The 25,953-nt window shown below is 49.3% G+C and overlaps 1 protein-coding gene across 9 annotated transcripts in view; it reads left to right on the forward strand.

Moving 5' to 3' along the window:
- PLEKHA7 (pleckstrin homology domain containing A7) overlaps window positions 1-25,953 on the forward strand; it is a 220,398-nt gene that overhangs the window by 185,958 nt on the left and 8,487 nt on the right. For 7 of the 9 annotated variants that reach the window (XM_088843056.1, XM_088843054.1, XM_055423282.2 and 4 more), the window contains 12 exons: window positions 292-345; window positions 5,719-5,799; window positions 9,336-9,404; window positions 9,579-9,659; window positions 10,823-10,972; window positions 11,514-11,615; window positions 17,558-17,666; window positions 17,830-18,056; window positions 20,959-21,147; window positions 21,242-21,359; window positions 22,539-22,642; window positions 23,300-23,500. In XM_088843056.1, coding sequence (XP_088699182.1) covers window positions 292-345; window positions 5,719-5,799; window positions 9,336-9,404; window positions 9,579-9,659; window positions 10,823-10,972; window positions 11,514-11,615; window positions 17,558-17,666; window positions 17,830-18,056; window positions 20,959-21,147; window positions 21,242-21,359; window positions 22,539-22,642; window positions 23,300-23,500 — 1,485 coding nt within the window. The remainder of the gene's footprint in view (window positions 1-291; window positions 346-5,718; window positions 5,800-9,335; window positions 9,405-9,578; window positions 9,660-10,822; window positions 10,973-11,513; window positions 11,616-17,557; window positions 17,667-17,829; window positions 18,057-20,958; window positions 21,148-21,241; window positions 21,360-22,538; window positions 22,643-23,299; window positions 23,501-25,953) is intronic. The other 2 variants (XM_055423280.2, XM_055423286.2) reach the window with 1 other exon arrangement.

Below are 25,953 nucleotides of genomic sequence, written 5' to 3' on the forward strand. Positions count from 1 at the left end.
TGCTGTCCTAGCCCTCTGATGGGATGTGTGCTGGCGCCCTGCTCCCCCTCAGACTGTCCCCAGCCCGTGGTGGGGGCACGCTGGCTTTCCCCACATGGGGGACCAGTGAGATCCGCCATGCTGCGGGGCTCTGAACTGCACCAAGACATTTGTGCTTCCTCTGTGGCTCGGATATGTTGTTCTCCTGTGGTCTCTTGTCCCTGAAGCTGCACCATGTAAATGATTCACACTCGAAGGGACACCTTTGGGTTTTCATAGCTGGCTCTTTTTCTCTCTCTGCTTCATTTGAAGGCTGACGATACCTACCTCCAGCTGAAGAAAGACCTGGAGTACCTGGACCTAAAGGTGAGTGGCCTCAGGGGTCTGCTTTCTTTGGCGCTTACCTTTCTGAGTGTCAGCCTCATCGGAGACCAGCCCCAAAGCCAGAGACCTTGCAGGTCTTATAAATCTGGGTTTCAAATTAAGATGTCTCCTATCTGAATCAGAAGGCGGAAGTTTTGTTTTGGTGTTTTTGATTTTTTTTCTTTGGTTGCTGTGGCTTTGAAAATTTCATTTTTTAAATGGAATATAATTAACATATTACATTGTATTGGTTCCAGGTGTACAACAAAATGACATTTGTATGTATTAGGAAGTGATTGTAAGTCTGATTAACATCCATCACCATTCTTGGTTATGAATTCTTTATTCCTGTGATGAGAACTTTTAAGATCTACTCTCTGAGCAACTTTCAAATGTGCAATGTAGTATTAATAACTATAGTCACCATGCTGTATATTACTGCCTCATGATTTATTTATTTTATAACCGGAAGTTTCTCCCTTTCAGAAGAGTTTTATTTCTTATAACCTGTCAGACTCTGGGCTCTTAGTTTCTTATGAATTTTGCTGTCAGGTTTCTGGTTTACAAAATGAGGGCACATACTCTTGCTCTCTTCCTGTCCTTGGTTAGAACCACAAGGTTTCTCCAAATAATACCAAGTTGCTTCTTCCGAGCCTCCAGTAGGGTGGGGGGGTAGGTTTGGTTCACAGGTGTCCCTGATGTGTATTTTCAGGCACTGGTGGTTTAGTGGCTTCAGTTTTGTTGCTGGGGGAGCAGGTACCACACAGAATCCTGTGGCCCTGAGGGGTACTGTGGTCTTCCACCCGTGTTTAGGAGATGAACACCAGACCCCTCCCTGTAGGTGATGAAGTTCAGGCTCTAAATCAACCTCCAGAGCACAGAGAGAGCTGGGCAAGTTGCTGGAGAAGCAGGAAGCATTCTGCCGGGAAGAGAACAGCTATTGTTTTGTTCCCACAGCTCTCCGAAAGCTCCCACTGTGAAAAGCACTTCTTATGCCTGAGCCAGGACATAGCCTGAAGGAATGTGACCTTTAGTTTACTGTGGGTGTGAGAAGGCGGGCAAGGGCCCCCAAGGGAGGACACCCAGGTGAGGGCCACTGAGGCATGCCTCCCTCAGCCCTCAGGGTACCCGGCTTGACAGATTTTTAACCTGGGCTTGTCATCCAGCCTGGCAGAAGCAGGACTATGAACTCTGGGTCCTCAGGCAGCAGATGAGAGGCCTCCCCACTCTGAGGCAAGATCGAGGCCTTTGGTTAGGAATCGCTCAGTTAACTTACCTATCTGTTAATAACTTGACGTTTGTGCATACCCAGCTCAGAGAAACTGGGGGAGAAGCAAAAGAATAACTGAGGCTTTCTTGAGAAACTTCCAAATGCTCTGGGTTGGGGGAAGATGTCCTCAAATAACACAGATTTATGGCAAGGAGTGTATAAAGATGTGTCTGGCTCAGTGCTCAGATCTGAGAGAGTGAGGATCCCCGTGGGCTGATGTGTCGGCAAGGCTTCTGGAGGAGGCGGCATGTGTCTGGAGCCTTGAAGAACCAGAAGGCTCGGGTTGGTTGAAATTAAAGGGAAGGGAACAGTGGGAGCCAGGGTGTGGCTGGGGCTCGGGGGACGTGGGGGCAGATCGTCTAGGTTCCTGAATCTGTCCTAGGCTTTAGGAAGGAAGGTGCAGTGAACAAAAGTCAGACTTGGCTTTCATAGTTGAGCTGAACAAAGAGGGTTCTCTCAAAACCAGGATGTCTTCTAGCTTATGTGGTCGTTAGGTCACGCAAAACATGAGTGAGTGCTGTCGGTGGTGGCAGTCAGGCCTCAGGATGCCAAGTGCTCAGACACGGTGGCATGGGCCAGATGGGCAGCCTCTAACCCTGGGCAGGCCCTTCCGCCATGCCCACCTTCCCCACGTGACCTGGAGTGAGGATCAGCAGCCCCCGATCTCCCCCTGCTCTGGGTATCCCACATCTTTGTTCCCTGCCCTCACCGTGCCCCCGTTCAGTTCTTTCTCTCCGGCTTCAGGGCCACGGAGGCCACGCACAAATATTTGTAGCGCATCCGTGATGTTATCTGGGCCTGTGGGAGAGGCGTGGCTCACGGTAGCACAAGTGTGCCTTGTGGAGCTCTTCAGCGTGCTTGGTGCATGGCGCAAGGGAACTTAATAAAGTGCCTGAGCCAGAGTCATAGGAAATAGCTGTCCTCTGATTCCCATCTGTGTGGGATAGCTGATCTCACAGCAGGTCCTAGGCTGAAGATCCAGCTCAGGTTGGTTTAAAGATTGTAGTGTGTGTGCTAAATCTCTTCAGGCGTGTCCGACTCTTTGTGATCCCATGGACTGCAGCCCACCAGGCTCCTCTGCCCATGGAATTCTCCAGGCAAGAGTAGTGGAGTGGGTTACCATGGCTTCCTTCAGGGGATCTTCCAGACCCAGGGCTCAAACCTGTATTGAGCTAAAGGGATTGAGAGAGAGGGGAGGGGTAACTGAGGCACAGGATAATGGAGCAGAGCCAGAAGGCCCTGTGAGCCCTGACTCCCCACTGAAGCTGAATAGCCACAGAGGGTATGCGTGCCAGTCACCATGTGTTACTTCACTTCTAGTCAATTAAGTAACCCCTGTAAGTAGCCCTATAAAGGAGGTGGTGTTATAGTTTTCACTAACCGAACCTCAAGGAAATAAACGACTTTCCCAAGGCTGTGTTGGTAGTCACTGAGGAATCCATACTTGGGTGTAGCGCTGACTCTGAAACTCGTGCTCTTAAGCCCCCTGCCTCCCGGCCGCTTTCACAATACTGCCTCTACTACTGTGGACCCAAAGGCATTAGGTTTTTTATGGAGCTGAACTGGGGTTTTTCTGCCAGGAAATGTGCATGGTGTGACAGAGAGAGGCAAGGTACATCCTTGTGTCTTTACCAGCTCGGAGCCGTGCGCGACCAAAACAGTAGCTCGTGATTGGAAATTGTCACTGTTTGTCATGAAAAACAGCTGTGTTGATGCCGGCATTCCCCTGCTCTTATAGTTGTTACTCCGGTTGCTCAGCTCCTCTGAGAGAACCCATCCCCCGTGACAGCACCAGCAGGTGAGAGACTTGGCTTGCCAGCAGCACATGTGGAGAAAGATGCCGGGGTTTGCGCTGTGCGTCACCTTCAGAAAGGCTGACATCTGAATGGGTGTGTAGCCCAGCCTGGGCGCAGAGATGCTGCTGAGCACACCCCTGCTGCGACCAGCTTCTTGGGAGAGGTTCCTCCTGGGTCCTCATGAGGAGAGCTAAGCCCTTCTGGAGAAAGACAGTCTCCCTGCCCCCAGCAGGTGGGCCTAGGGTCCCCCGTGTCTCTATCCCAAATGCCACAGACTTGAGGATCCCAAGCCCATGTCCCATCAGCTGATCCCGTTGGTGGTGTGTGCTTGCCCATGTGTTGTGGAGTCTGGTCTGAGCATTCCTTCTGGGGTGCCAAAGGATCAAGTAGAAGCAGACTCCATTGTCTTAAAAAATGCTGTGTGTTAGTGACCTTTGGAAATGTTTATTTCCCTGGCATTTTACTTGGTGTTGCCAGGGTGGAAAGGATTTCACGTTGATCAAGCATCTGTTCCTGCCTGGCAATGTTTGGGCACCTGATGTTCATCGTCTTACTTAAATCCTCTGCGAGTAAATACGAATTATTATCCCCACCACACTAATCAAATTACCCAGAGAAGTAATTTCTGCAAAGTTAGGCAACTGAGATTCGAACCCTGTGACTAACTTCATACCTGCCTCCTTTCTTCCATGTGCCATGTACTGATACTAAGCCTGCCCTGAAGTTGTATTCACTGAGTTGTATTTTTGGCATTAACGTTCTGCTCTTCAGAACCCTACACCTAAGCCAGGTCTAAAGAGCAGGTGTGAGGGTTTGCAGTTATTGACAGCTTGAATTGTTTTTATGTAAGTGGAAAGCACAGCTGGGAAAGTGAGGTGGGGGGAGGGTACCTGCAGCCACATTAGGTGGAACAGGTTGCCATCAGCCCCAGAGAGGCTCTTGTCCCTGGTGAGGGATGTTATCAGTGGCTCCAGGTGCCTGGTCTCTGGACTTTTTCTGACTGAGCTTGAGATCAGGGCTTCTCTGTTCAGAGTCTGTTTCCGGAGCAGAGTCTCTTAAGTCATGGTCTGGGACATCATCTGTCTCAGGATGGCCTGGGAGCTTGATTTAAAAAATTGTAGGTCTGGAGGGTGCTGGACATCACTGGAAATGATGCCCAGAATTCTAAAAATCTTTTTAAAAATCAAGCTCTGGGGGGATTCTTGTGCACAGAAAGTTGAGGTCTGTTATTCTGGAGAGAGGTTGTTAACCTTGGTCGTGAACTAGAGCAACCAGGTGAGTTTTTAAAATGCGTATGGATGCTTGGGTCTTACCCTTTAGAGACTCCGACTTAATTGGTAATACTCAGGTATCACCCTTTAAGAAGGAAAGAATGGGAGGGAAGGAAGGAAACAAAAACTCCCTAGGTGTTTCTTATGTGTAGCTGTGGCTGAGAAACGGTTTCAAATTAGTAATCCTCAAAATGTGATCCCAGATTGACATTGTCGGCACTTCCTAGGGATTTGTCAGAATGCAAAATCTTGGATCCCTCCCCAGAGCTGCTTAGTGAGAACCACTGGTGATGGGGCCCAGCAAATCTGTATATTCACAGCCCTCCAGATGATTCTGAAGGATGCACAAGTTTAAGAACCCCTTAAAGTGTAGTGGCTCCCACTCCTGGCTACCTATTAGACTCACCCAGAAGGGCTTTTAAGAATCCCAGTGCCCAGGCCCCACCACAGACCAATTACATCCAAATTCTCAGAGTGGGACTCAGGCATCAGTATTTTTTAAAGCTCCTATTTGATCACAGTGGTGGAGGCAGAGATGAGATCCAGTCTTAGCAGGTAGGGAGAGTGATCCCTCAAGGGAGCTGGAAGCATTTGGCGTCATTGCTAAGACAATCGTTTAGGTGTGGCGGCGAGAGTCTGAGAGACCCAAGGTGGAAAATGTTGGCGGGGCTGAGACTAACGCATGGCTCCATGCTGAACCACAGATTCAGTATCTTTCAGTATGTGATGGGGGAGGACGCAGGAAGAAGCAGAGTCCCCTCTTGCCTTTAGAACCAGGCATGGGCACTGAAATTGGCGCTCTCACGAAGATCCTCCAGGCAGCGCTTAGGAGGCCGGTTTACAGATGAGGGAACTGAAATCTGGAAAGGTCCACTGGCTGGGAAGCAGCATAACCAGTTGAGACCCACTCATTAAAACCACACAACACACATCCTCCTAAGGTTTCCCCTTGCCACGTCCCCAAATTCTGGCTCCTTCAAATGTCGTTTGATGTCTTACCTGTTACGTTTTGTTGTATTTGCCTTTCTGTTTGAAACAGATTAAAAATAATGAACCTTTGATCAACGTGCTTTACAAAGTGCTGAAGAAGTCAGCACGGGGCTGTCGGCCCAGGAGAAGCGTAAGATGACCTGATCTGTGTCTCCAGGCGGGGCCATTCCATTGCTTCTGGCTCAGTGCCGACTTCATCACTTGCTTAACCAGGGGCTCTCCTGACCGCCCCCAGGCTTCCTGCAAGTCATTTTCGGTTTATTTTCTTTCTACTGAAACTCCCTCAGCGTTTTGGCTGGTGCACCAGGCTGAGCCTCCCATCTGTAGTGTTTTGTGACTCCATCTTTTGTGCTGCCGTCGGGGGGCGGAGCGGGGGCTTGCCTAGCTTGCCACCAGCTTGTGTTGTGTTCCCATTCTCACTCGTCTGCCTCCATGGTGAGGGCTGCCCTAGAGCATGCGTTCTTGGGGAAGGAGCAGCAGTTCCTGGTCACCTTGGAGGAGCCGGGGTGTCCTGAGATTCTACCATAGCCCTGATATTAGGGTGGCTCTACTTTGGGGCAAAGTGTTGATGTTTGAAAACGCGCTAGATCTGGACTAGAACAAAACACCCACCCCCCCAGCACCCTCCTCTTTGAGAGATGCAGAGGTAGTGCCTGAAACGTGGCCAGCTCTTATAGCATCCCAAGGGAGGCTGCAGATGGGAATGCAGGAGCTGTGTCCAGTCATCTTAAGCCCTGAGTGTAGATGTCTTTGAGTGTATGGGAGGGGAGTCAGATGCCTGGGTGACCGTTAATTCCTTTCTGATGCCAAGACTTTCAAATGAACGAGTGCCCACTAACTTCACTTTTTCTGGTGACTTAGTTGGACCCACAGTTGTGGACTCATAGTTAATGTTCTGAAAGGATTTAAGCATTGTTATCACAAAGTGCAATTTGAAAAGGAAAATTAGATGTAACGTACTGCTATGTGACTATGTTTAATAGCCTCGATTCTCTGGAATGAAGCTAAATTTAGAAGCTTAAAGGGCCTGTGAGCTGTCCCATAGCCCCTGTCACTGAAGCCTGTGACCTTTACCCATAGAAAGAGGACTTAGGCCCTGAGCACAGCCAGCACACCTGGTTTTGTTACATTCACAGACTCACTAAGCAAACGCTTCTCAAATATCCTCAGTACTTTGGGCCCTGGACTGGACTTTGAGGTTACAGAGAAAATACATGACAGTCCCCACAGTTACTCCTAAATAGATTACTGTCAAGTGAGGGGAAACAGGTTGTCTACTAAGGCCCCTGGTAGTCACAGACCCCAGGTGTGCCAGGATATCCCTGGATGGGTACCAGGCCCGGATGGAGGGAGGGAGACAGAAGAGCAGCAAGTGGGTCCCGTCAGCTGAGTGTCTGATCCTAATAGACTCGGTCACTTGAATTCCCAAGCTGTAGCACCTTAAAAGCTGCGCATTAAGAGGGGACAGAAAGAAAGTTACTTCTTAGAAAAGAGAGAGTGCTAATATCCTGAGAGAAGAAACATTTTATGCCAATCTGAAATGGAAATGAAAGCACAGAAATTTGGAGCATTTTGCTAGATAAGCAAATAGTCTTGGACACTAACTTCTAAGAAATTCTGTATTACTGATTTTTGTAATGACTCTGATTCATCCCCAGAAAGGTCAAATTTATATTCAGTATTCCATGAAGGCAGTGAAGGACATACTTTCAGAAAGCTTTCCATCAAAAAGTTTAAAAGCTTTCTGAAAGTACCCTTTTTGTGTAGAAATACCTCATTCCTTGCCTGACGGTGCTGGATAAATGAGGCGTTGCTCAGTTGGACTCCCTGCCTTTGCTATTTCAGTATCAAAAACATATCATCCAGGAAAAAGCTTCAGGGACAGAAAGAATTTTTGCTAAGAGGAAAATATCCCCGAAGCATATCTCAATTTGAAACTGATTTCTTCCTAGGAAGCGAACCAGGGTCAGCCCCTGGGAAAGCAGACAAGCACATGGCCCCTCACTTTGGCAAAGGACTGTGACGCAGAGTGAAGGACCCCACCCTCTGCCCGCTGGGCTCCCATGTCCTGCCTGGGAAGTTCAGCTGTCCCTGGTTCCCCGAGATTCACTCCCCTCCCTCCCTGCCCCCTCCACACACCCCCTGCCACTGCAGGAGCCAGCGCAGTCTGCTTTTGTGAATTCTTGTGGTCAGTGTATTCTGTGACTATGTGACTGTGTGTGTACTCGTAATTTGCCAGTTTGAAGAGCAGAATTTGGCTGGATTCTACTTCCTTCTAGGATTGACCTACATATGTTTCCCTTTCACCTACCTGGGAGGCAGTAAGCAATTTGCCAATTGCCTTCCAGAGTGCCAGGCCTTCCGTCCGGGGCTGACTTCCCCCAGGATAAAGAAGACAGTGGTTCCTGTCATCCGCTGTGCCACCCAAGGGAGCAGGGGAACGGGTGGGGGTGGGTCTGCAGCCCAGACTCGGCCCTCAGCTCACAGCGTGAAGAGGGCTTCTCCCTTGACCTTGACCTTTGGATCTGGGTACGCAGATTTTGAATTCTGAGGGGAATGTTTGCTAATCTGTTTCTGCTTCTGATTCACACGCACAGACTGGATAGAGTAGGGAGGAAGTGAGGGCCATTTCTCCAGCAGCCGTGTGTCCATCTGTAGTGGGACCTTCTGTGTAGTGCACATACCACCTCTCTCTGCTGCGGCTGGCTCCACCCTCCGTTTCTCTGGCCAGATCTGCAAACCGGAGTTCAGCAAGATGGCCTCCCCTACAAGGGGTATTTGACCTGGCCATCCCTGACCATGGTTTGGCCATCGGGGTGCATCTGTGAAAAAGGTCCCTCTGCTCCTGCAGTTTTTGACAAAGAAGGAGATTTGGTAGAAATGAAAACATGGCCTAGAGAGTTACTGTAGGGGCCAGTGAGTGAAGGGCGACATGTCGCCCACACTGGTCTGGGAAAAGGTGGCAGATCTTGTGAAATTCTACTGGCCGCTAAGTTTGGGTGGTTTTTGTCTGCTGCTTTGTGGTTTCGTTTCTTGAGAGGACAGGGTAACTTGTATTGTAAGTTCCGACTAACCTCAGCTATTCAGGGATCAGTTGAAAACCCCATCCAGGAATCACCCAGGTGCTTCTACCTTTGACCAGATCCTCTTGCTAAATAGTGGAGAATGAGGAAGGCTGATCGTATTCATGGGGGTGTGGGCTGCTCAGACTTCCTTGAACTAAGGGCTCAATGATGCCCAAGGGATTTACTAGTTCTTCTTGGTCCACTCACTCCATAGCCCCGGGTCGGGGTCATGGACTTCTGTTAATTATGTTTGACCCCAGATTTAGTAACAGAACTCTTTCTTATCAGTGGCAGATCTTCTGTGATTCATAGTGAACTCATTTGGACCAAATTTAAGACTTGACTATTGATTCTTAACTTGAAAGTCTATATTTTCTTTGAGAATTTTGTGAGTACTGGTAAGATCTCATTTATTTTTCCCTGAAATGAAATAAGCATAAAATTAAAGCAGGTATTGCCCACGTTTTTTCCCTTTCTGTGCCGTGACCCTCCCTACCACTGCCAAGATTTCCATACCTGTCTGTTGTAGGGTAAACTTTCCCTCCTGAGTTCTGATTCTGAACCCCGTGGTTAAATCCTCTCTAAATTGCTCACCTCCCAGATGACAGGCCGGGATCTCCTCAAGGACCGAAGTCTAAAGCCAGTGAAGATCGCAGAGAGTGACGCTGATGTGAGTGAGCGGGGCGACAGGCCGGCCCCCGCCTGCCCACTGCCCCCGAGCCCGGGGTGGGCGGCTTCAGGCAGGGCTTGGGTGGTTCTGTAGCCAAAGGCTTTCGGGTCACCCTCCAAGGCCGTGCCCTTTGCTCGTCCGCCCAGGCCCTCTTCAAACTGCTCTTGTTCACAGGTCAAGCTGAGCGTCTTCTGTGAACAAGATAGGGTCCTCCAGGACTTGGAAGACAAGATACGAGCCCTTAAGGAGAACAAAGTGTGTATCAGATTTGTGTAATCTTGGGCTGGGTGGCGGGGCTTTTGTCATCCTGTCTTTCCTCAGTATAGACTGGACTCTCGTGTTAGTATTGGACAGCAGGTGTTACTTTATCCAGAGCAATGTCTTTGAATTTTAAGGGTATCTTGTGGGGTTTCTGTCTGAACCCAGAGGAAGCCTTGTGGGGCAGCCTCAGCTTACTTATTCCAAATACCATGTCCCCAACCTTAATTCTGCCCCGACCCAGCTCTCCCCAGCAGCCCTGAGAGGTAGGCCTGGCTTGTAGTGATGATGCTACACCCCTGAACCCCAGGGATGGGGGCCGCCTTGGGGGAAGTGGCCAGAGTCATAATGCGGCAGAGGTTGTTTCTTCCTAAGCTTCCTTTCCTCTAAGGATCTCGGCTGGAGAGGAAGCAAGTGTGGAGAGGAGGGATGGACTGGTAGCCACTGATGTTTGGTCTCTTAGACGCTTTGTGTGAACTTTTTTCTGCATTTTAACAAGGCATTATATTCGTGATACTCAAAAGTTTATAAATTTTTTTTTTAAAAAAGGGTTGGTTTATTGTACTTTAAATACATAAATTGAACATTCCAACATCTTAAAATTAAACTTTAGAAATAAAAATTTAACATTCAAGCAGGAGTATAGTTTATAAGGAACACCCAAGAAAGGTAATTTGTTACCTAATCCAGAATATTGAAAAGATCACTTAATGGTGAATAAAATGGTTTAACCCTCAGTCCTAGTCTGGCCAAGATGTTAATTATGACAGTGATTCCATACCTGAGAAGAAACTACTAAATAAATCTCTTAGGCTAAACAACAGGACTTGGCTTATAATTTTCTTCTTCAACAGCTTAGAGAGTTTTCCATCTGTTCTTTGATTTAGCCTCATAGTTTATCCCCTTAAGGAGTGGATGGCCTTATGCCCACTTTATAGACGATGAAACTGAGGCACAGAACTGTTAGGCGATTTGTGCCACCCAGTGGGCAGACAGAGTCAGAGCTAGACTCAGAGGCCTTGACTCTCAGGCCCCTAGCTGGGTGCTGGCCTCTTCAGTCTTGCTTAGATCAAGCAAGTTTGTTTAGTTTCTGGCCTGGCAAGGGGCCACCAGGGAACTGTCTTGCTATCCTCTTGCTCTTTGGCCCTGGTCTGGCTCAGGACCAGCTAGAGTCCGTGCTGGAAGTGTTGCACACACAGACGGAGCAGTACCGAGACCAGCCCCAGCACCTGGAGAAGATTGCCTACCAGCAGAGGCTGTTGCAAGAGGACCTTGTCCACATCCGGGCTGAGCTCTCCAGAGAGTCCACCGTGCGTAGATGCTCCCCTGGCCCCACCCCTGCCCCCCCGGTTGGGCTGGGAGGGGGCTGCTTTCCTTGTCTCCCAACCTATAGCTGAGAAGGTGGCCAGGGGCGAGAGTCTGGGCATAGCAGAACTCCTCCTGACAGTAGCTTACTTTGTCAGGGTGACACGTGTGTCTCTACCGGTGCCTTAAGGTGCATGCTCTCAGTGCCTCTGGGTGACTGCAGTGACACCAGGGGGTCAGCCGTCTCAGCAGCCTGCACGGCTGTTCCCCTGATCTGTGTGCAGTTAACTCTGAGACGTCAGAATTTCTGCTCTTTAATTTGTCTGTCTGATGTGGTTCAGGCCCTTTTTCTGCCAGAGCTGGGAATCAAAGCACCCACAGGGGTGGGAGACGGGACAGTGCAGGTGGCCTGAGACGCATCAGGCACCCCTTGCCCTCTTCCCGTGTAGTCGGGTCAGCAGTGGTCACGAGTACAGGGGCTCTTGGGGCCCTTTGAGGAGTAGGCATGGGATAACTAAGAATCAGAAGCATTTTTCTGATCCACAGGAGATGGAAAATGCCTGGAATGAGTACCTAAAGCTAGAAAGAGATGTGGAGCAGCTAAAGCAGACCCTGCAGGAGCAACACAGAAGAGCCTTTTTCTTCCAGGTGACCCAAGGGCTCTTCATCCCTCTGAGCTCTGATTTCTTCTTGGAGTCTTCACTTATGAGGGCTGTAAGCCTTACCCAGAGGCCTTCTCTTTGTCCATCTGAACTCAGCCTGCTCACCACCCCAAGCTGTCTCTTGGGGAACACTTTGCCACTGCCAGGCTGTCATGAGAAGCGTCACCTCAATTCCCCCTGCCTCTCTGTTCTCAGAGACAAGCTCCTTGGTATTTTTGTAAGGGTTTCTCTACTAATCATCTGGGGAAACAGCCCCAAAAGGAGACGGTACTGATCTTGAGAACCTTACAGGAGCTGGAGGGTGATCTGTGTTCCTCTTCCTTGGCCCTGTCTTGGATTCCTAGCTGCTCACTTAGCAGCAGCCCTGTCTCCTCTCCCCTCCCTGACTTCTGAGGACAGATGCTATCAAGCCCTCACCGGATCAGTAGTGTGAATTCAGGCCAGATGGGGTGATACCCATTGCTGTGGCCCCTGCCTCACTCAGGACAGGCAGCCTTAGAGCCCTGCCTTCCCTACCTTAAAACCAGGCCACCCCGTTGATAGCTGCCCCTGCAAAGGTGAGAGAAAGAAAGGCCCTGTGTGGTTTTCCTTCTTCTGGTTGGGTCTTCCAGCTGCCAGTTTTCCTCCATTGAAGCACCCAACTGGGCTTCCACTCCACCCTCAAAATTCTGAAAATGGAAAATAACCTGATTTTGAACTCAGCTTCAGATCTGTACCCCCTCTTCAGGACCCTGACATAATTCTATTTATTTGAAGTCAGCAAGCCTTGAATCGAGGCTTCTTGTGTACGAGGCACCATGCTGGGCCAGCTTTGGGGCGAGGCTTGCTAATTGGTGAACTAGTTCTAGCCAGGCCTCTTCGTTTAAGTGATTTAATGAATGTGTTGACTCTCTGCACATCAGCATCACCCCAGAAAACTGAGGGAATTTGGGAGAAGGTTTAGGTTTGTGGACTGGGAGGCTTTTCCCAGACCCTGCTACGCTTTTACTCACCACTTAGAGCTGGTCCCAGAGAGCTTGCTCTAGGACCACGTGGAGGAGATTCTTGCCTGTGGTTCAGGGTTGGCCTGTAAGGTTACCTAGAATTTGTTTATCTTCTGTGGCTATTGGGTTTCCCCATAATTTTCCTTCATTTGAGCTGTTTCCTATTCTTTTTGTATCCCCAGATTTAGCATGGTGGCTTAAAAATAAATAGGTGGATATTTTTGGCAGAGTCCTTCAAATGATTGTTTCTAGTTACTAGTTCCTTGAACTGTTTCATTATACTTATCTTCTTGGACTTCAACTATGCACATTAATTTCATCAGTAATTTTTCTTTTTTTAGCTTTTCATTCGTTTTGTTTCTTTAATTATACAGATAACACACAAATGCATCTCTCTGAAAAGTCCACACAATGAGAAACAAGACCAGAAAAAGACACAAAAGCTCTTCCTCCTTTCTCCCCTTCTCTGTCCTGGTCCCGTCACCTTCCCTGCGTGTGGTCAGTGCCATGAGTTTGCAGTGCTGCCTTCCAGACTGTGACCTATGCATTTCCAAATGAACACACGTATGTAGTATAAGTTATTGGAGGAGGCAGTTGGGTTTACTTAAAGAGGAATCGTACTTAACACGTTGTTTGGTAACTTGCTTTTTTGTCATAACTTTATGTTATGGAAATCTTTCCAGGAGAGATACCCCCAAGTTACACTGCTCCACATGATAGCTGTTTAAATGGAAACATAAATTAATTAAAATTAACAATTAAACATGTACTCCTTAGTCACACTAGAATCATTTCATGTGCTCAGTAGCTACATGTGGCTAGTGGCTTCTGTATTGGACAGCACACATTATAGGCTTTTATAGTCTCAGAAATTGTGTTGGACTTTGTTGGTCTAAGTGAATGGAATTAGTTCTTGACTGCTGCATAATATTTCATAGGTATATATCCCATGCTTTATGTAGCCATTCCTCTTCTGATGGGCATTTAAGTTATTTGCAGTGTTTTGCTTTTGTAAATGGTGTCACAATGAGCATCTATGTCATTGCCTATCAGAACTTATTTATGAGCATTTATCTAAAATAACCTCCTAGGAGTGGACTTGTTGAGTTGAAATGAGTACACATCCTTTTTAATTTGTGAGATTTTTTTTAATTGAAGTGTGATGAGTTCACTGTGTTGTGCCAGTCTCTGCTGTATAGTGAAGTAACTTAGTTCTACATATATATACACACATATTCTTTTTTAATACTCTTTCTCCACTGTGGTTTATCACAGGATATTGGATATAGTTCCCCATGTTGTGCATTAAGACCTTGTTTTTTATCCACTCTAAAGGTAATAGTTTGCCTCTACCAACCCCAACTCCAATCCACCGTTCTCCCTCCCTCCCTCACCCTTGGCAACAAGAAGTCCTGATCTTCAAGTCTACAAGCTGGTTTCTGTCTTGCAGACAGGTTCATGTGTGCCATATTTTAGATTCCCCTTATGTTGTTGTGTCCAGATCTTTGTGACCCCATGGACTATAGCATGGCAGGCTTTTCTGTCCTCTACTATCTCCTAGAGTTCACTCACATTCATGACCATCAAGTCGGTGATGCTATCTAACCGTCTTGTCCTCTGCCGCCCTCTTCTCCTTTTGCCTTCAATCTTTCCTAGCATCCGTGTCTTTTCCAAGGAGTGGGCTCTTCACATAAGGTGGCTGAAGTATCACATATACGTGATATCATATGATATTTTTCTCTTTCTGACTTCACTATGATAATCTCTAGTTGTATCCACGTTGCTGCAAATGGCATTATTTTATGCTTTTTGTGGCTGAGTAGTGTTCCATTGTATATGTGTACCACATCTTCTTTACCCATTCATCTGCCAATAAGCGTGGGTTGTTGCCATGTTCTGGCTATTGTGAATAGTGCTGCTGAGAACATAGGGGTGCATGTATCTTTTTGAATTACAGTTTTTTTTCTGAGTATAGTCCCAGGAATGGGATTGCTAGACCATATGGTGGTTCATTTAGTTTTCTGAGGAAGCTTCATACTGTTTTCCATAGTGGCTGCACCAACTTATATTCCCACCTATAGTGTCTGAGAGTTCCCTTTTCTCCACACCCTCTCCAACATTTGTTAGTTGTAGGCTTTTTAACGATGGCTATGAATTGAGTATACCTCTTAAATGTTAGCAAGTAACTCAAAACCACCTTCTAAAAGCCCATTCACAGTGCATGAGAGTACTGAACCTGTTTGCCCAAATCCTTGCCAACACTTGATGTTATCAACCTTCTTAGTTTTTGCCAGTCTGCCTGCTGAAAAAGGACATCTGGCTTTTATTTACTTTTATTTAATTACTAGTAGGTTAAACATCTTTTCATGTGATTATTGGCTATTTGTGCTTCTACCGTGCCTTAGTTCTTGGTGACTTAACACACAGCAGGCCTGGAATCCTTTTTTCCCCTCCCCCAATCAAGTGGGTACAACATGCAGGTCTTGTCACAGGTTTTGTAGAGAACTCAGTCCTGTAAGTTACTAGGAAATAGGCCAGTCTGAAGCCAGGGCCCTGAAGCTTGATTTCTACCTAGCCTAGTGGCATTGCTCATGCTTTCCCTGAGTGCCACAGTGACCTGGGAAGCTCACAAAGCCTTCCTTTGAGCAGGCTCGGTGTTAACTTCTTTGGTGTAATTCTAGGCCAGCCAAGCTGTGAGAGTCCTCAATAAATCATTGACACTGGAGATAGGCTTGCAGCCCCATATGCAAATTCTCAGTAATGAGGCTTGGAAATTCACCTCTCTTTAGCCAAGGTTGGCTGGGAGAAAGCCCACGGCCTTTTCAGCAAAGATAAGTGGCTTTATTTATGAAGATCCTCACGGCCACCTGAGTAGGGAAACCAGAGGATAAAAGAACTTGCAGGTGACTGTGAGAGTCAGTGATAGGTGAGGCTGCCTGTAGGTGTCCCTGCTTCCGGACAGTGAGTTCAGACCTTTGCTGAATGAAGTCCATAGGAGCCTTCCAGCCCAGTGTGATGCGAGGACACAGGAGTGAAGCCCCACTCTGCTGCTCCCCCAAAAGCCTCCTTCACCTTGTCGTTCAGTTCTCAAATTCCATCGTCCTTGGGGAAAGATATGAGTTCTCTGGCCTTTGCTTTTTTCTCTGCTCTTCTCTTACATGTTGGGGTGACAGGGGAACTGGGGGCAGGATTGTGAACTGACAGGTAAAACTACACCACGTAGACTGCTCGGGGACGAGAGAGTGCGGTGACCTTAACCCCACACCCCTCCTTTACCAGCCCTCTGCTTGGGGCCCTCAGCTCTAGAGATAATCCCCCCAGCTCAGTGACGTGTCTGTCTTAGGACCCTTGTACCTTTAGGGGAAGCTGAGCGTTAAAAGCCTGCTATTTGCACATCAGCCCTGAGGAGATGTACTGGTGTTGGAAGGGCAGAGAGTAGAAGAGTCCCGCTTAGGAGGGAGGCTTCAGACGTCTGTTGTCCTGGCTATTGGGCAGTATTTGGTCAGGGGATTTTATGTGATTGGTCCTTTACTTATTCAACATTCAGGTACTGAGAACCTGCTCAGTGCCGGGCCCTGTGGGGAGGTATCCAGGAGCAGTGATCCACAAATATTACACACATGAGAGCTCTTCCAGTTGAGGCTGGCAGGGAACCTTGAGAGGAAATATGGGTGTGGAGCTTTCCTTTTTAAGTCCTTGAGGTGAGACATGATAATTTTAAAGTTAAAAGAATACCATATCTGTTGTTTAAACAACTCCATTAAAAGATGCCCACGATCCCTTAGTCAAGCAGACCCTGCTCACTTCTTTCTAGGGCATCTTTGGTTGTAACTTGTCACAGTGTGCACATGGTCATGTAGCCTGGCTCTTTCCCCGTTGTACTTTATTAAAAAAAAAAGAAAAACAGCTTTGTCATGTGATTCACATACCGTAAAATTCACTATTTTAAGTAAACAGTTCACTGATTTTTCAGTGAATCCACAGAATTGGATAACCATCCCCACAGTCAGTTGTGTAGCATTTCCATCTTGCCCCTAAAGAGACGTGGTCCTGTTTACGGTCCCTCCTCATCCCCACCCCAGCTCTCCACCCTTGCTCTAGCCAGCCACTACTCTACTTCTTTCTATATGGGTTTGCCTATTCTGGACATTTCATAGAAATGAAACCATAAATATGTGGCACTGACGTGTCTGGCTTCTTTCACTTGGCATAATGTTTCCAAGGTTCCTCCGTGTTATAGCAGATGTAGTACTTCATTCCTTTTTACTGCCAAATAATGTCTACTCTGCCCATTATATTACACCCCAAATCCCAGGACTCAGCCCTGTTGTTAAAAAGATGCTCTTTATATTCTAGGGGTCATGTCACCTCGTCCTTGCCTTCTCTTCCCTTCTGCCATGGTTGCCTGAGACAGTCTGTTTTTTAAATTGTTAAATATACCTAACGTAAAAGTTCACCATAACCATTTGTAACGATCCACTTTGGTACCATTAAGTGTATTCACATTGCTGTACACTCAGTCTTCAGAATGATTTTCATCTAGCAAACCCGAAACTCTGTACACATTAACCAACAATCCCTCTTCCCCCTTCTCCCAGCCTCTGGCAACCAGCTTTCTGCTGTCTGTCTCTGAATTTGGCTGCCCTAGATCACCTCATAGACTCGCTCTGTATTTAAGGCAGTCTTTTCTTAAATGGGGTGGAAACAGGTGAGGTGCACTGATGAAAGCTCCTCTGAGATTCCTCCCCCGGACCTGGGGCCTCTCCCACGTCTGCATTTGTCCAGGAAGCTGTGAAGCAGGCTTGTCTCTAGCCCTGGTGGGGTTTCCCAAGGGGATACCGTCCTCCAGAGTGAGGGGCTCTGTCTGAAATGACAATGGAAATCCTAGGAAGAAGCCTCTGGTGAGGAGCTAAGAAGGGAATAAACCCCACCTCCTTTTCCTCAGGAGAAATCACAGATACAGAAGGATCTCTGGAGGATTGAAGACGTCATTGCAGGCCTGAGTGCAAATAAAGAGAACTTCAGAATCCTGGTGGAATCGGTCAAAAATCCAGGTGAGCCGACCGTCTTCCTGGGGCAGGGCTGTCGGGGGGCCTGCACCCGGCGCTGGGGGGTGGCCCCGGGGAGGTTGGGTCTTTGCAGCATAAGTCGCTGCTCTTGTCCTCTGAGGAGGGTCTTTGTTCCCTCACACCCTTTCCTCCCCTCCATGCCCCTCAGAGAGAAAAACGGTGCCTTTGCTTCCTCACCTGCCTGTGCCTTCACTCTCGACCTCTGAGAGCAAGCCGCCCCCGCAGCCCAGCCCTCCCACCAGCCCCGTGCGGACCCCTCTGGAGGTTCGACTCTTCCCCCAGCTGCAAACCTACGTGCCGTACCGACCTCACCCACCCCAGCTGAGGAAGGTGACGTCCCCCCTTCAGTCACCAACCAAGCCCAAGCCCAGAGTGGTGAGTACTGGGGACCAGGAGCCGAGCGCTGTCCTCACCTCCCTGCCAGGTGAGGGTCTCACCGTGTCCTCAGGTCCGCTTCTCTTGGGAGAGAAGCTCTTAGGGAAACTTGGTCAGACAGAACCAGCCAGAACCATGGGGTAGGGGGCCCCTGCCATCCTGCTTTGTCTCCCAGAACTGAAAAGGCCCCTAGAGATGACCTAGTCCAGCCCTCCCATTGCATTTGAGAAGACTGAGGCAGGGCAAAAGGAAGTGACTGCCCTGAGTAAGGTATAGTTTATGATCTGTGTTGTGCAGGGAAGTGTGTGGCTGCCCCATGCAGGGTTCTGTGCACACTCATAGTTAAGTCGGTGGACAGGGAGCACCTCTTAGCGGAAGGGAATCTTTACCTGCAGCCAAACATGGTGCTGGGTTGTGAGGATACATGCAGTCTGCACAGTGACCTCACGGAGTATAGACAGGAAGGTCAGTATTCCCATTCCACAGATAAGAGAACTGAGGCCCAAGGTGTTCAAAATTTGCACGAGGTCTCCATATGAGCAAATCCAATCCACATCTTCTTTGTGCCATCTGATATCTACCTGGACATTCAGCCCTGATGTTCAGGTCAGTATATAGCCCGTGTGGTTGCCTGAGCCAGCACCTTGGCTTGCCTGGCACAGAGAGGAGCCAAGTCCTTGGCTGAGTCTGGGAGCACAGGAGGCTCTAAGGAAATAGAGGATGCAGTCAGACACTGCGATAGCTCATGTTTCCAGGGCCAGGCCAGTCTTGGCTGGAAAGCATGAGGGGCCTGATCCAAGAGACAGGGAAGCCATCGCAGAAGGGACCTTGGAATGGAGACCTCCAGGTTTTTGCCAACAAGGGCTTGGAGGAGCTGTAGCTGGGCACCACGTACGCTTAGGATGTCTGACAAGATCAGTGCACAGTGCTGGCTAAAACACATCACCATCCACCTGCTTCCAACCGTGGCCTAGAGCCCAGAGCTAGAAGGCAGGTGCTAGGACCCAGGGTCGCTGTGAACTTTATCTTGCGATCTCCTTCCCACTCCCAGATCTAAGAGTCATGAAGCACCAGCCACAAGGCAGGAGGTAGAAAATAGCAAAACAAGTAACAGGAGTGGCTGGGGCAGACATTGCTACCATAAGGCAAGATGCCTGCCCCCTGCGGCCAGGAGCAAAGGGGAAAAGCCCTGGGAGCAGGATCGCCTGGACTCCAGCCCTTCCGTCCCTCTGGGACGGCCCACCCCCCGAGCATCCTCAGTTTCCCCTTGTACAGAGCAAGCGCATGAAATAAACGATCACAGAGGCTCCTTTCACACTTGGCTGCTGTTGCTCACAGGCGAGGCTTTGCAGCTTGGTTGGGCTTCAGGCTCAGGGAGAGGGTGGTGTAAAAGCCACCTTCTAGTTGTATATGTGTTCACCAGTTTCACCATTTTTTATTGTTTTTTCAGATTTATTTTTTATTTATATTGTTTTATGTTTATTTTTGTGAATAATGATATCCTGTAATTGACATAAAGCATGAATATATAATTTAATAAATAATAAAAAAGAGATTCCACATTTCATAGCAACACTCAGACCAAGAAATAGGACTTGGCCAGTGGTCAGAAGCCCTTGGGGCCTATGGGTCCCTTTCCAGCGCAGGCTCTTTTCTCTTTCTGCCAGAGGTAACCACTATCTTGACTTTTCAGATAATTTCCTTGCTTTTTTGTTTTGATACCTGTATCTGTATCCTGAACACTGCCCATCTATCATAACTGTATTTATTCTTTTTTATCTTGTATCCTTTCAACGTTATATTCGTGAAGTTCATCCCATTGCTGCATGTAGCTATAGTTCTTTCATTTTATTTGATTTTTTTAATTTAATGTCTTGTACTTTTTTTATTAGACAACACTGTGAAAGGATATAAAAAAGTGTGTAATAAAATGTCTCCCTTCCACCCTCTATCTCCAGACATTCTGTTCCCTTCAGTCAAAGGCAATCAGTGATTTATGTTTACCTTTCTGGGGGGCTTTTTAGGATTTGGTGATTCTGAGATCTTGTTCAGGGTTGGAAACCACTGATGCTCAGAGAGCCTCTGGGTATCTCGGGTAGGCGGTTTAACCTTCATACAGTAATGAATCTGTCACTCTAGAAGAATGCTGATAAACCTTTGCAAAACAAGCTGGCAGTTCCCTTTCCTGAACTCTGAAAAAATCTGAAAATCAAAGCAAAGTTAGGAGTTCGGGAGGAGAGAGTCTGGATGGTCATTTGTCCCAGGAGTGGGTGTTCATGGCAATCGGGGGCCAGGCTGTCAGCCTGTAAGGAGGCCACAGCCCTTGGAGAGCATTGTGGACAGGGCAGTTCAAGGAAAATAGTTACATTCATCCCAGCCCAGGGAGTGGGCTGCGGAGAAAGCAGTGAGTCACCCATCCTGACGGCCTGCTCAGTGGTCAGGCAGGAGGAAATATTTCGTAACCATGCACATTTCTGATAGAAAGGGCAGGAGGATGTAGATGGTCCTCGCTCAGATCTGCAGCCTGCTGGAAGATCCAGAGATCGTGCAGGGATATGAGCCAGCTCGGTCTATGCGGGTGGGGTGGGGTGGGGGTGGTGGGGTGCTGTCATATACAGATGAGCAGGTGGAGTGAGAGCGGGGACCCACGTCCTGAGTTCTGGGTTGTGTGTAGCTAACACTGGGAAACTTGTGTATAGTTAACACTGGAAGACGTATGAGTCCGAGGGAACGATGGGCTTGGAGCAGAGGTGGACCCACCCTCACAGCTCAACCAGGGGAAATGTTGGCATCTTTGGGCCGAAGTGGTCGTGCCCCGCAGGCCCCAGGTGGCCTGCTCCGGCCCTTTGGGCCACTCGGCATCCTCTCACTGGGCACTGGTTGTGGTTTTGTTTCTGAGCAGGAAGACGAGGCACCTCCCAGGCCCCCGCTCCCCGAGCTCTACAGCCCGGAGGACCAGCCGCCAGCCGTGCCCCCGCTGCCGAGGGAGGCCACCATCATCCGGCACACTTCAGTGAGGGGCCTCAAGCGGCAGTCGGACGAGAGGAAGCGAGATCGGGAGCAGGGACAGTGTGTGAACGGGGACTCCAGGGTGAGCAGGGAGGACCCCGGGGTGCCCGCTGAGCGTGGGGAGAGGGAAGGCGGCGGGACCCCGGGCAGCTGTGACGGCCTCCGGCTGCCCGCAGGCGGAGCTCCGGTCATACGTCAGCGAGCCAGAGCTGGCCACCTTCAGCGGGGACACGGCCCCATCCTCCCTGGGCTTCGTGGGCTCTGAGAGCAGGTACCAGACGCTGCCAGGCAGAGGTAAGGCGTGACTTTCTACGGAGTCTTCCCGGGGACCCCCACCGCAGCCACACCACTGCCCTCACCTGGTCCTCGCAGCTCTTCTGCCTGCGGCGCGGGGCCTCCATGGGGTAGCAGCTGTCTGGGGCCTCTGGGCTGTAGACAGGGCCCGTCCTTACCTCTGGCTCACATCCTGATTCTCATCTTCTTTTATTACATCTGCCCCTGGGAACAATGGTAATTGTGGTGGTTGTTATAATATAAGCCCTTTATAGTCACTTAGTGAAGATTCATAATAATCCTGTGAGAGAAGTACTGTTGTTATCCCCGTTTTTAGAGGTAAGAAAACCAAAGCCCAGAGAAATGAAATAACTTGTGGAGTGTTTGGGCGCTGCAGGACAGTCATCATTCTTTTTCCCATGTGCTAAATGCTAGTGGTGTCCTCACTGAACATGATGCCCGTTTCCAGATGTCAGGGACCAGCCTTGTCAGAATGTTGCTAGTGGACAAAGCTTGGACTGTGGCTCCCATAATCTCGGACAAGTTGCTCTACTTCTCTAAACTTTAGATTGAGCACCGTCACAGTGGTTAGGTGCCCTCCCTTGTAGGGCCAGTGGAACAAAACCTGTATGAAACACATGGCCCGGTGCCCGCCTGTTATTTAGTAAGTGCTCAGTGAATGCTTGGTGCCTTCTTCTTTCCCTTCTTCCTTCCTTCATTCAACTAGTTGTCGTTGAATTTGTCCACAGGCATGTTGACACTGGTTAGTGCAGTAACCAGTGAATATACTGAAGAGCGCAGGGAAGAACTGATTCTGCCTGGGGCATTTAAAAAGGCTTCTCACGGGCAGGGCATCCAGGTTGAATCATACCAGATGCACAGGAGTTTATCAAGAAGAAGGGCATTCCTCGCCCTCTGTTTTTTCCTCCTGCCACGTAGCCCAGTCTTCTGCGTGTGAGGGAAGATGTGGGGAGTCCTCAGATCTTCAGGGACACTGTCCCCTCTTAGGGACAAAGGGCACCCGTGAGCTAGCCTCTCGTTCCCTACACGAGGCCTTGCTTTTCTAGGCCCTGGGAGGAAGAAGCATGGGTTGTTGGCTGGGTCCTTGTGGTCCTCTCGTGGGAGTGGGAGGTGATCAAGAAGGGGCTGGTGGCCTGGCCTCCTCACCACAAATCCACTCACTTCTCTTTCCTCACTAAGGCCTCTCAGGGTCCATGTCAAGGCTCCAGCAATCGTCCACCATTGCTCCCTACGTCACCCTCCGGAGGGGTCTAGATGCCGAAAGCAGCAAAATGACCTACCCTGTGAGTAGGCCTTGAGAAGTTCTCGAAGGGCTTACTGCTCCCTCATGCACAGAGGGAAGGCCTCTGAGGTGGACAGTGATGGGCTGTCCCGTGAGGTGGCCCCGGCTCCTCCTCAGCTCCACCCGTCACCACGTGCTCACGATGCCTTCCACACTGCCCACCAAGAGGGGCGTCACACCACCCCCTCCACTTCCCAAGGGCCCCCGCCCTTTTCCCCGCTCTCACCCAGTGAGCCACACCCTGAGTCCTGGTCCATCACGTGGTGCGTGTGCCCGCCTGGACAGGCCTGGGCCTCAGGGTCTGCATCTGCAGGATGGGGTGCTGCCAGAGGGCCCATGAGGGCTGGGTTGTCATGTCCCTGAGTGTGCTTAGAGGGGAGAGAGAGTGTGTGTGTGTGTTAGTGTGAATGTGAGTGTGTCTTTGTGTGTGGGAATGTGAGTGGGAGTGTGTGTCTGCGTGTGGGAATGTGAGTGGGAGTGTGTGTCTGTGTGTGTGGGTGTGAGTGTGTGTGTGAGTGTGTGTGTGTGACTGTGTGTGTGTGGGTGAGTGTGAGTGTATGTGAGTGTGTGCACGTGTAAGAGAGACTGGGCTGAAGCCAGGTGGCCGGCCGCCCTCTGTTCTCAGCCCACCGCCCTGTCTGCCCCTCCTGCCCCTCAGAGACCCAAGAGTGCCTTGGAGCGCCTGTACTCAGGAGACCACCAGCGGGGCAAGATGAGTGCGGAGGAGCAGCTGGAGCGCATGAAGCGGCACCAGAAGGCGCTGGTCCGGGAGCGCAAGAGGACGCTGAGCCAAGGAGAGAGGACGGGGCTGCCCTCGCCCCGCTCCCTCAGCCAGCCGCTCCCTGGAGACCTCGGCTCAGTATGTTAGGAGGGGCCAGGCAGGCGGGGCTGGGACAGGGAGCAGAGCTTCCCCGAGGCCCCCAGACCCAAGCCCGGCTCACCCCCGAGAGAGTGGTTCAGAGAACGCCCCGTGGGCTGTGTGTCCACAAGCCAGGCCGCGTAAGTGACTTGGTCAAAGGGTGCCCCAAACTAGAGAAAGAGTGAGGATGTCACGGCAGGAGCCCAGGAGCCAGAGGAAGCGTCCACGCTCAGGTCTGCAGTCGAGCTTGAGGGAGAGGCATTCTGAGTCTCTCACCTGCACCCAGGACTTGGGAAGTACAGAGTTGGAGGAGTGGAGGAGAAAGATGGTGCTATGATTTGAGGAGTGCAAGTCAGCCAGCCTGCCTCCCAAACGTCCAAGCAGGTGCCCTGGGGAGCAACTGAGCAGGGTGTGGTGCGCACACTCCTGAGGGCCGGGCGTCTCCCACAGCTAGCGGTGCGCACAGGCCCTGCGCCCCAGGAGAGCCAGGCTGCCTGCTGCCCTCTGGTGGTGCTTCCAGGCACTGCACCCTGCCCACTGTCGCCTTAGGTCCCTTTTGGAAACATTCCATTGGATTTTTCTCTATTGTCTGAAATTAAATGTTTCCCTAGACCTCTAGCCTGACTGTTCTTTCCCTAATTCGTTGCACAAGCTCTTTTGCTTTTAGCGTTACCACTCATTGCCTCTCTAATCCTGCCTGATTGTGTTTACAGAAGCTTCTAATTTGCATCCACCATTCTCTAACTGGCCTGTGCTCCTGTTTACCAGGCTTACAATAGCAGTTCTTTTCTCCATAGCCTAGCGAGCACTCCCATGTGTGACTCACTTTCTGCTGCCCTCTTTATGCAGGCTTACTGACTCATAATTCACTTATCCCAAAAGCTGCCCCACAAGGCTGAGCCAGCCCCACTGCCCAAGGGCAGTGGTCTTTGCCAGAGGTCTGGGCGTGATGAGTTTATTAATGTCCACGCCTTATACCGGGATAGTAGACATGGACTTCAGAGATTGCACGTTTGAATAAATTCTGCCAAGTCTGAGGTGGTTCGGTTTTAATTCCTCCAGCCCCATCGGCACAATTTCTTATGGAAAACTTTTTGTGTTCTAGTATTTTATAACTTGAACAGGTAGCAAGATTTATTATGATCTGTATTCAGAGGGCCTCTTGGCAGCTGTTAGCTCAGACACCAAAGGGATAAGACCCAGCACACTCATATCCTGAAAAGCTGCAAAGCTAGTAACTTTTAAACTTTGTAAGTAAATGTCTTATGAGATAAAACTGACTTTTTACAACCTGATGTCTCAAATGTAGAAAAATGATCTAAAAATCGTAACTTGAATACTTTGTAATTTTTTCTCTTTAAAAAAGACTTGTGTTAAGTCTCTGCCTCAGCGCCAATAAACGTGTTGCTTAATGATGATGGATTGGCTTGATTCTTCCCCAGGATACACTGTACAGTCCAGTGAACTTTTTCTGTCTGTGGAAGCAATCAGGCTGGGTTTATGTGAGGACTTGCCTCTATTTGGGGCATTGGTGAGCGTGTCAGAAAATGTGTGTTTTCTTTGTGAATCAATCATTAAATTAATTTTTCATCCCTGAATCTTCAACTGTCTAATCCTTTCATACTTTAGTAGGAAGCCATCACCTGAGAGTGATTATGTTGATGTAGAGTAAGTATTGAGAGCTTGTGCATGAATGGGTGAAATGTGCTGTTATGGCTATGGGTTTTGGGCTTGGGTGAGTGGGGCTGGAGGGGACATTAAAGACAATTGTGACCACTCGGGGCTCTGTGAAGTGGATGAAGTGAGAGGGAGGAGCAGCCTGGGATGGAGAAGTTTCTTCTTGGCTTCTGCTCAAGGAAAGGGAGGCTTTGAGCCCATTGCCTCCTCTTAGCAACCTGTTCAACATGGAGTTCTGTGGGGACGAACGCCACCGGTGATTAGGAAGGCCCAAGTGGAGCCCAACCATTGTACTGGGTTTTCTTTTTAATTTTTATTTTATATTGGAGTATAGCAGATTAACGGTGTTGTGATAGTTTCAGCCATGTGTGTAGGTATCTCCATTCTCTGTGCTGGGATTTTAAAGTGGCCGGGTTAGCGTTTCCCTCTGTGAAGCTTGCTCACTACACAGTTGGAAATGTTGAGTTTTATTTAGCATTTAAATCTTACATGGTTTTGGTTTTTCTAACTTACATAGATGCCTGGTACACAGCAGCTTATCTGCCTCAGTGGTCCTAACCTGCTCCTGCTTGCACCTCCCCAGCCCCACTGTGGATGCAGTATTCCCCACCCCTCACTGAGTCCTGTTGGGAATTCCCGTGAGAGAGGATCTTGGCTATCCCCACTTGCTTACCAGGGCCTCAAAGTGTTTTGTTTTTTCCATTGTTTCTGAGCTGGGACATAGGACTCCAGAACCAGGAAAGGCTTCCATGAGCTGTCAGGTGGCAGAAGCAGCA

Source organism: Moschus berezovskii, chromosome 14, assembly GCF_049115385.1.
Source record: "Moschus berezovskii isolate FMDL1 chromosome 14, NW_MosBer_1.0, whole genome shotgun sequence".
Lineage (NCBI taxonomy): Eukaryota > Metazoa > Chordata > Mammalia > Artiodactyla > Moschidae > Moschus > Moschus berezovskii.